Source organism: Bufo bufo, chromosome 8 (genome assembly GCF_905171765.1).
Source record: "Bufo bufo chromosome 8, aBufBuf1.1, whole genome shotgun sequence".
Classification (NCBI taxonomy): Eukaryota; Metazoa; Chordata; class Amphibia; order Anura; family Bufonidae; genus Bufo; species Bufo bufo.
Genome location: NC_053396.1, coordinates 182,227,142 through 182,237,295, shown reverse-complemented (window position 1 = coordinate 182,237,295; position 10,154 = coordinate 182,227,142). Strand labels below are relative to the sequence as shown.

Sequence of the window (10,154 nt, the reverse complement as noted above, 5' to 3'; positions counted from 1 at the left end):
ATATGAAACCTGCACGGCCCAAGAATACGGTTCCTTCCTGTACACTGTGGAAGCCTTGGATTAAACCAGAGTTCCCCCAACAGGTGGCTCTCTAGCTGTTTCCTAAACTACAACTTCCATCAGACCCTGACAACCTGCAGCTGCCAGGTCATGATGAGAGTTGTAGTACTGCAACAGGTGAAGAAGAGCCATAGGTTGTGGAAATCTATATTCAACATACAGATATGATCCAACAACCCCTTGGTTATCCCAGGATTCCCTGGATAGAAACGCAGGTCACACTATAAGCTTGTGTAAACCTAGAAATGCCACATGTCGGGAGAGGAAGATCTCATGGTCGGGGCAGTGGGACATGGCTTACATATTGGCCATATTGGCCCAACGTCTGCACACCATTTAGTTGATGTTTTGTTAACCATATTAGACCTATGACCGAATTTGCAGGCAACAAATTATAGAGCGGGAGGAACTGGGCAGATCGATATATAGTCTGGTGTAAAAACCTTCAGGATAACTTGTAGTTCATTCATTTAAATCCCTGCTCTTTCTGGACTTAGGAGTCTAGTGGATGGAGTGAATCAATGTCTGATCTGTCAATCACTGATAGGACCGCCCACTGGACTCCCAAGCATAGAATGAGCAGGGATATAAATAAATTAAATACAAGTTATTCGTATCTTTTCCCATAAAACGATATATCAAGCTGCTCATCTCCTCCTGCTCTATAACATGCTGCCTGCAGATAATACATGTGACAGGATCCCTTTAAGTGACAGCATAACTACCCACCTAACAGTTAAATAAAGGAGCTTCAATTACTGTTAAATATCTTGCGGGTTTCTCTCCTTCAAAAAGTTTTAGTTGCAGTAACTCATTTCAAACTGTGCTTTTTAGACTCTGTACTACTGGGATGCCCAACCTGCAGCCCTCCAGCTGTTGCAAAACTACAACTCCCAGCATGCCTCGATAGCTGTAGGCTGTCCAGGCATGATAAAAGTTGTAGTTTTGCAACAGCTGGAGGGCCGCAGGTTGGGCATCTCTGCTCTACTATGTAAAACATAAGGATCTCCCCTATATGATATAGGCTCTGTCCGTGCAAACTTTTTCTTTTTATACTAGATCCTTTTAAAAAGGAGGCTCCATTGACGTCCGTAGCAACTGCAGGGCCATTTTTCAAGTAGCTAAAGAAAAAAAATAATAGTTGCATGGACTTCAAATCTCGTAAAGTGATGGTCCCACCTCTGGGACCTCCACTGCACGGCCCCGTGGCTGGTGCTGTATCTCCTATGTTTTTCCTACACATTAGCATTCCTGGGGAAACAGCTGTCCAGGGGACTTCACTTGAATGGGGCTGCACTACAGTTCTCCGTACATTGGCCCCTCAGCCCAACCAGTGAAGGGAACCTAGTGCTACACCAGCCCTGCAGACCGAGCCCTTATGTCTAGTGATTGCTCCTGCAAACTGGGGCCTTCATTCTAATGATCACAGGGGGTTCCCATGGTTAGACTCCTACAATCATAAATTGATGGCATATCCTAGTGATATGCCATCACTTTGCAAGATGGAAATGACTCTTTAAAAAGGCTCTGCTTCCCCCCACCCCCAGACACAGCACCACTTACATCTATGGTCTCTAGTACTGCAGGTCAGCCCCATTTAAGTAAATCTCAAGCAACAAAGCAGAGTGCAACTACAACGGGGCAAATCAGTGCGGCTCACCCGACGCGGGGTATAATGAATGTGGCCTGTGTGTAGGCAATCATTGCTTTGGCTCAATCTTGCCAACCTGCATCAGAACCAAGGATACTACCTCGAATTAAAGTGAACATTTAAAAAAATAAAATATAGAATAAAATCAGTTTGTAAAGAAGTAATAAAATATACATATATATACAAATTATAAAAGAAAGGAGGTCAACGCTTCTCCCAGCTTTAAACTGTACAGTTTCCAGTGTTAGGTCTCTAAGAGGCTACAAAAAGCATAAATAAAATACAATTATAATACATCATAAAGTCCAATAGAGATGAGGTTGGGAATCCGAGGTTCCTTCTTATCACTGTAAGAGTCCAAAATGTTGCCACAACTTTTTCTTTGTGTCAGTCTCAAGTCTTAGTCCTGCACCATGTCAGAGAATATGTTTATGAGGTTGTCGAGCCCCCACAAGTAACCATCTTCCCGGTTACCCTCTACCCAAGGCGCCCGGTGATTTAGTGTCTGCTTGTTTGGCAACCGAACAGTTTTTCCAAAGTCAATCATCCAAACCTTGGCCAGTTCTGAGGAGTCGTGGACAAAGAGCAAGGAGCTGCCAACCACCTAAAGGAAAAACATTGACGAGTTAGGTCAGGTTCCTGCCATGCCTATAGGCTCCTGTACATTCCTCATCGCATGCGAAACACCCTAAGGAAATCAGATCAAGACTAAAGCTGACCACCAGCTATTCCTCCCGACCCTCTCCAAACATGTTTGGCTTAGCCAAGTGTGCATGTGTTCTCAATAGGGAGAAGGGAATAAGCTGCTGCCAGACTCCTTTGGCGGTGACTTACCTGCCTTGAGCTTGTTGGAATCTATCCTCATGTGCATCTATGGCCCTTTTGGCTCACCTCTTGGTCTTATTTGCTTTGGCAGCAGCTGCCTGACATTGGTTGCTACAGTTAAGTTTACCATCAACTAAGCTTCCCAATTCTTTTTCAAGTCCATTTTACCCAATGTTTCCCCATTGACTACACAAAGAAATAACCTTTATTTTCTGAAACAGTGGCTGGCTACTCCAGTGGAGATGGACCCTAGTCATGTGTATAACCTTCATGTCTATGTGAGCAATACAGAGATAGATACCTCATGGTGCTTGAAAAACTCTGATTTTTCCAGTTCAACGCGAAGCTCTTTCAATCTTGTTAGGTAATTTGTCTGCAATTAAAAATGAGAGAAGGCAAGATGGTCAGATATCTTTTCAGACGTCTACTGGCGATGGTCTCAACTGCTTCCCCAGGTGGTGGCCCATATTGTAGAAAGTGGCTTGCAGCAGGCAATGTGTCCTTGGAATGTGTCATTGGTTAAAAATGTAAGGTCCACACGGTGACAAAACATCTGACTTCACTTGCAGATACTCACCAGAATGTTCTTATTGCCATCAACAAAGTCTTCCAGTGCCCTCATCACCTGCTCCCGATGTTTGGTCTTCTTGAAGTTTGTGTTGCACGTCCCATCAGCTCTCTGATAAGAAATAAACCTGTGACATCAGTTCACTGGTTCCTTAATTGCAAGCTGGTAAAATTAAATCTCAAGAATGTTTGTTTCATCTGCAATCTCTAAGGTTTGAAGAAAAAAACCCTCTGCATATGTCAGTACTTCTGAACAATACGGGTTTAGTGTTGCTCACCTTGATTCCCTCTATTCTAAAGCCCAAAGTTGCGGTGGAACTAAGGGTCTCCCGCCACTGCATGTATCTGGGCTTCAGGACCGCCCCTTGTCTGTGCTCCTCTTCAGTGGGTGCGTTGGGGTCTACAGCGGTCATTTTATCATACATGTCCTTTCTGAGCTTGGGCTTCTCTCGAGCCTTGACCAGTTCCTCCTCTAGATATGTACTGAAGAAGGAGAGCTTTAGTTAGATGGTGTCATGACATCTGACCGTAGCAACTAGAAACGATCACAGATATTCGCTGTATTTCAGAGATGCATTAACCATGAAACCCATCTATTTCGAATGACCATCTTATCCATGATGGATAACTATTACATCGGTGGGGCTCCCACCTCTGACACTCCCACTGATCATAAGAACAGGGACCTTGAACCCCTTGGGGCCCCCTGAAATGCATGAAGTGGCAGGCTAGGCATGTGCACTGCTGTTCCGTTCATCTCTACAGGAGTTCCGGAGACACACGTACAATGATCGGCTATTTCAGGAACTTCCATAGAGATGAATGGAGTAGCTGTGAACATTCCCAACCTGCCGCTCCATTCATTAAGGGGAAGGGGGGTATGGGGCTCCTGTTCTTGTTATCAGTGGGGGGCCCAACAGTAGATCTAACAGTTAGGCTAGGTCTACACGTGACAGTTGCAGAAAAATGCAGTGCGACACCATAGACTACCATTATAAAAATTGTTGCGCGACATTCGTGCGACAAATGTCGTCGTGTAGACCTAGCCTGTGGGTAGGGGATAACTTGTCAGAATCTGGAATACCTCTTGCAGTAAATGAGCCTCCCTTTTCTTTACGCTATAAAAAGTTTAATATTGGACAAATATATTACCATACAAGTATTTTTATACAAGGTTAACAGAGATGTGCATGTTGGGGGAGGGGGGGGGGGTTCACAAACCCCCTCCTGGGCTGACCTGCAAAGGTAAGCATACTTGCCTGCTTCCTAAAAACACACTGGCTCACACGCTCTCAGGCCTCCGCTGCCCCACTTAGGTCTGGATGTACAATTCCGGTTTGACGCCACTGCAGCCAAAGTCTGGCTGCAGTGGTGACCTGCTCCTTTTGCATCACGTGACCATTTGTCGTGACACAAGGGGAGCAGGTCACCCTTGCGTCCAGTGATTGACTGCAGAGATGTCAAACTAGAAGTTTACATCCAGGGACCGAGCGGAGGCCTGAGAGAGCAGGAGTCGGGAAGCAGGTAAGTAGGATTCTCTACTGTAATTGTGGCCATGCTTCACTCACCGAACGCCCATTTTACAGTCCATGATGGAAGGAGACTCAAACTCGGACAGAAGATCCTCCATTTGGTTGTAGATCTCGCCTTCCTTTTCGATCACACCGTAATAACCAGGGACAAATGGCTGTAAGGAGTCTCGATTCAACCATTCCAAACACTGCTGCTCGCACTGACAGAACTTCTTCAGGATTTTCCCAAATTCTCCAGCCTTAAAGTTACCTACAGAAAAACAAGAGTGAATAGTTACTGTAGACCCCTATACATGCCCGAGTGCTCCTCACTGTCCGAATGCTGATCGACAATATAGGAATCAACAAGTGGTCGTTCACAGAAGGAACGATCATTCTAGTATTCATTTATCCAAGCCCCTCCTCTCATCGGGTATTGTGCTGCTGAGGAATAGTCACTTTTATGCCTAGGTTGATCATTTGTCAGTGATCAGAAATTAACATTCATCTGGCCTATCATCGACCCGTGTAAAGGGGCCATTAGAAATGGTTTCCTTGTGAGGACAGAGTTAAAAAAAAATATATAATAAAAACACACACACACACACACAACACCACCAGCCTATGTGCGGTTCCACAGTCCCGGCCACCAGAGAGGCCGGCGCTTTTTCCTATAGTGTGCAAGCACGACCACCGCTGATTGCAAGGTGGACGTAACCATGGACCAGAGCAGTGTATAATGTGATGGAAAAATGAATCCAGCTAGCAAAGGAAGCAATATGGACAATCCCAATACATTAGAAAGTGGCTTGTATTAACTTCCTCTACATGATAAATGCTATTTGCTGAAGTGAGACAACCCCTTTAATTTACCGCTCACCAGGTGTGTTTGTATAACTAGGGCGAAACTACAGAGCAGACCAACTTCTTTATAATTTACAGAGGAAAATCTGGTTTAAATAAACACTTCTCGGAATCCAATGGTAAAATACTACACAGACTCAATCCGAGATGCATCAATAGAAGTCACTCTATAGTATAAAATAGCAAGTAGACCATTAGAAACCTCATTTCCTGAGGCTCAGGTTTACAAGAAGCAGATTTCTTCAAGAATGAGCGCCCGAGAAGTCATGCTTTCTTACCTGCATGTCCTGCCAGCTGGACCCATGGATAGTGCTTTTTGAAGGACACCACAAACGGCGACCAGTGGACCATGTTCTTCAGCTTCCTCCAGGATGTACTCTGCAAAAGAAGAACCAAGAAGACAGTGAGCTCAGCAAATTCCTGGAGGAACGGTCATATGCAACCACAAGTTTATCTTGGGAACCAGAAACATGCATGTTTTGTGAAGCCACCACCCAGCAATCTGGTTATAGTTCCAGAACGATCGCCCCGACACCTGGAGGAGATTCTGGCTCAGCGAGGAACAAGAGACAGTTTACAGAGGAAACATTCTGAACATCTAAAATGTTATGGACTCTATGGTGACCTCAGAACATCAATAAAAAGCAGCAAGCTGCTTCCTCTGTTCCTCTCTGCACTTAACAGAACTAAACCAACGGAGTTGTAGCTGACAACCTAGAAGTCATCTAATTACTTTGTGACCTGTGGCTTTGCAATGTTTGGCAGGGGAGGAAATGGTTGCAAGTTGCTATTATACATATCTGCAAATATATTAAACTGCTGGACAGACTCCAAGGAGAAAGAAACAATAGTGTGTTTGGCCGATCCTCAAGCTCTCGCCGGAGGTATGAACACGCTGGGTCAGGCATCTGTGGCTTGTTGACACCTAAAGCAAAGCAGGCGATCAATACTCACTGCATGTCACAAGGCGCTTGCCACCACAAACACCACAAAGCAACACATTCCCTCAAGCTGGAATAGAAAACGGGTACACTATACTCCATGAGAGAGATTGCAACCCAGCTAACAATACAGAGGTCAGGAAATGAGGATGGATTTCTCAAAAAGGTTCATATATGAGGGTGAACTCCTCAAGAAGGTTCAGATATAGGGGTGAACTCCTCAAGAAGGTCCGAGTATGAGGGTGAACTCCTCAAGAAGGTCCGAGTATGAGGGTGAACTCCTCAAGAAGGTCCGAGTATGAGGGTGAACTCCTCAAGAAGGTCCGAGTATGAAGGTGAACTCCTCAAGAAGGTCCGAGTATGAGGGTGAACTCCTCAAGAAGGTCCGAGTATGAGGGTGAACTCCTCAAGAAGGTCCGAGTATGAGGGTGAACTCCTCAAGAAGGTCCGAGTATGAGGGTGCATTACTAAAAAGATGCAGGCATGAGTCTCATAATCAACTCAAAGGACATACACAAGAAACAAACAGTCTTAAAGCATCACCAACTTTTCAGTGAGGTTCAGAGTGCCGAGACCCCCACAATCTCTGGAACACAGGGAGAGAAGCGCACGCATATCTCACACTCTCTCCTTGCTGCACGAGACGGGCTCCATGGAAGTGAATGGGCCCGTCTTGATTCCATCCTCAGGAGTGAGAGTGCAATATGCTTGCATTTGTCTTTCCTCATTCTAGAGAACAGCGGGGGTCATATCACTCAGACTTCCATTGATCAAAACTTTTGATGTATCTACAAAAAATAAATAAAAAAAAAGAAAGTTTTGTGACTGCTTTAAGGTGGCCACACACCTTCAATAGCTGCTGGGTGACAGCTTGTCCCTCAACCCTACTATAACATGCATGCTCAGTTTGGCTGAGCGTCCATGTGTTCTTAAAGGGGAGAGGAGAATAAGCCGCTACCTCTGACGTCAGGGTATCTCCCTTGAGAACTAAAGATTTGGGCATGTTGAATTTCAACATGTCCAATCCTGTTGTCACTCACATCTGCCGAAAAACTAACATGAATTGGATAGTTCGCCGGTCCCGAAGAAAAATCGCCAGGTTCAGCTTGGCCATCAACAATCATCTGCTGGTCCGTAGACCCCTTAATTAAAGTTCCCCACTTGATAAAACATCTAGGATCCACAAGTGTCTTCTAATAATGTCACAAAACCTCTGTATGTAATATCCAGCAATGCTAACACAATTCCTTTACATAGCTCATTTCTTGACTGATTATTAGAGGAGGTTTAAAATATCAACTGTGGACCACTATGACTATAATTGACCCAGTCTACGAGTAGACAGAGGGTGTTCCACCATCCTGGGCTCTATCTATTAGCCACAGTGTCTACAAGTAGTGACTTACTTGGTCATTGGCTGATTTAAACGTGCACCATGTAATGCGCCATGTCCCCACTGGTGGCGCTGCAAGTTGCATTGAACACTATCTGGTGAATGCCCCACGGAAATTGTGAGGATCCCCAGCGGCCAATAATCCACTTATCAATAGGGTATCAATCGGTCAAGCCCAACACCGCAATATGCTCTAGTGAGAGTTTTCTGGATCAGGATTGGCACATTGATCTGGGTCCAACAAAAAGCATGGAGATCCCAATGAACATGGAAGCCAGATACTGACCTCTGAAGACATAACCCTCCTGAAAATAAACTAGGAAACCAGCCGTGTACGAGACGATATTACCTCATCACTAGACACGTCCATCAGCAGGACACCCACATAAGTTCAGAGCCCGGAGATTCAGGTCGGTCACAGTCCGAGGCGGCTGGTGTATGCGTATATGTGTAAACTATACTGAAAGTACGAATTCTCCCAAGTCTTACACGGCATGGGAACAAAGTCCTAACTCCAGTGCCGGGCCTGCTGGATGTGCGAGGGGAAGAGCCCCGGCACAGATCAAACCTGATATACAAAGCACTTGGGAGAATAGATACGCAAATATAATACAAGAAAAATTCCAAATACATGCTCTTAAAAGGAAAGTAAACCTAAATCAGGGGCATTAACGGCCGTTTGGGGCCATTATACAGATTCCTAGATCAGTCATGTGACTACACCTCGACTCTCGACAGCTGAAGTGACTGTACGAAGTCCAAACCTGAACGCTCCGGACGTAAAACAGAAAGAAAGACCTTCCCCGTGTCGGCTCTGGCAGAGGAGCTCCTGGCCCCCAGTGAAAAAACTGTAACAGAGCCACCACCCACCATGTGCCACTCATAATACTGGTATCTTTTGCTGTGCCCCCTTAGGCATTAAAGGGGTTCTCCAGGCTTTGAATATTGATGACCTATCCTCATCAATATGGGGGTCCGACGCCCCGCCGATCAGCTGTATGAAGAGAAGGCACTTGCCGGGTGTGCGTGCCATCTCCTGTCTCTCTTCCTGCTCGCTGCTGCCATGTCTATGGCAAGCAGGAAGAGAGACAGAAGGCTGGGTGCACCCCCAATCTTCATAAATGATCCCCTAAATGTAAAGCTGGCTGTACATATTAGATGTGTATCGACCGAACCCGCAGATTTCAGCTGACCAACAAGGCTACTTTCCGTTTGTGAGATCCGTTCAGGGCTCTCACAAGCGGTCCAAAACAGATCAGTTTTGCCCTAATGCGTTCCGAATGGAAAAGGATCCGATCAGAATGCATTAGTTCAGTCTCCATTCCCCTTTGGAGACGGACACCAAAACGCTGCTTGCAGCGTTTTGATGTCCGTCTGACGAAACATTGTGTGTCAGGACGGATCCGTTTTCTATGACACAATCTGGCGCAATAGAAAACGGATCAGTCCCCCATTGACTTTCAATGGTGTTCAAGATGGATCCGTCATGGCTATGTTAAAGAGAATACAAACGGATCTGTTCTGAACGGATGCAGACGGTTGTATTATCTGAACGGATCCGTCTGTGCAGATCCATGATGGATCCGCACCAAACGCGAGTGTGAAAGTAGCCTTAATGTGTGTGTGGCCTCCCGACTCTCCCTCTACCTCCCCCAACAGCTGGTATCGGGGGGAGATAAGGATCAGGCACGTGTGATTCAATTGCCCGATCTTTTTTTTTCTGCAGGGAGTTCAGCTTTTGCCAGGTGTCTGGCAGTGGCTTTATCCCCTGTATTACAGGATTGGGAGACATGGCTGTCTGACACCCACCTGGCCAGATTAACAGTTTCTACATGTTTCTCAGACTTGGAGATAAGCAACATAAAAGTAGTGATCATGGGGGTAGGGATTTCCAACTGACTATCATTATCTCTCCGGCATACAATGGGTGATAACCAGGAATAATGGAGAGCACTCAGATGGGATACAGGAGATGGGTTCTGACTGGTTGAAGCCTATCACTTTAGGTAGAAATAATTAAAGGGTTTTCCGGGATTACTATGGTCTTTAATAGACATGCTCATGTTATTGCTCTCCTCATGTAACATCTTCACCATGCATTTCTTTTTTTAATTTGGACTCTCCTGACCAGTTTTCGCCATGTGAACCAATCCCTCTGGTTTGTTTCCTTCCTGTAGGCAGCACTTCCTGTTCCTGTATCCAACCAAACCCATGATGCACTTCTCCTTCCTCTGCCACACCTCCAAGCTAGTTTATAGCTCCTCCCACCCAGCTAGTTATAGAGACCTTCCCCTATCACTGCCCCGCCCATGGACATATCATAGGCAATAAGAAAGAGCTGC

The 10,154-nt window shown here is 45.6% G+C and overlaps 1 protein-coding gene across 2 annotated transcripts in view; it reads right to left on the bottom strand.

The window, feature by feature from the left end:
- Positions 1-1,147: 1,147 nt before the first annotated feature.
- Positions 1,148-10,154, bottom strand: part of ITPKC (inositol-trisphosphate 3-kinase C) — a 43,039-nt gene continuing 34,032 nt past the window's right edge. For both annotated transcript variants that reach the window (XM_040406178.1, XM_040406179.1), the window contains 6 exons: positions 5,757-5,856; positions 4,672-4,885; positions 3,382-3,586; positions 3,114-3,215; positions 2,838-2,909; positions 1,148-2,315 (listed from right to left, as the gene is read on the bottom strand). In XM_040406178.1, the coding sequence (XP_040262112.1) occupies positions 2,112-2,315; positions 2,838-2,909; positions 3,114-3,215; positions 3,382-3,586; positions 4,672-4,885; positions 5,757-5,856 (897 nt within the window). In that variant the 3' untranslated portion in view covers positions 1,148-2,111. The remainder of the gene's footprint in view (positions 2,316-2,837; positions 2,910-3,113; positions 3,216-3,381; positions 3,587-4,671; positions 4,886-5,756; positions 5,857-10,154) is intronic.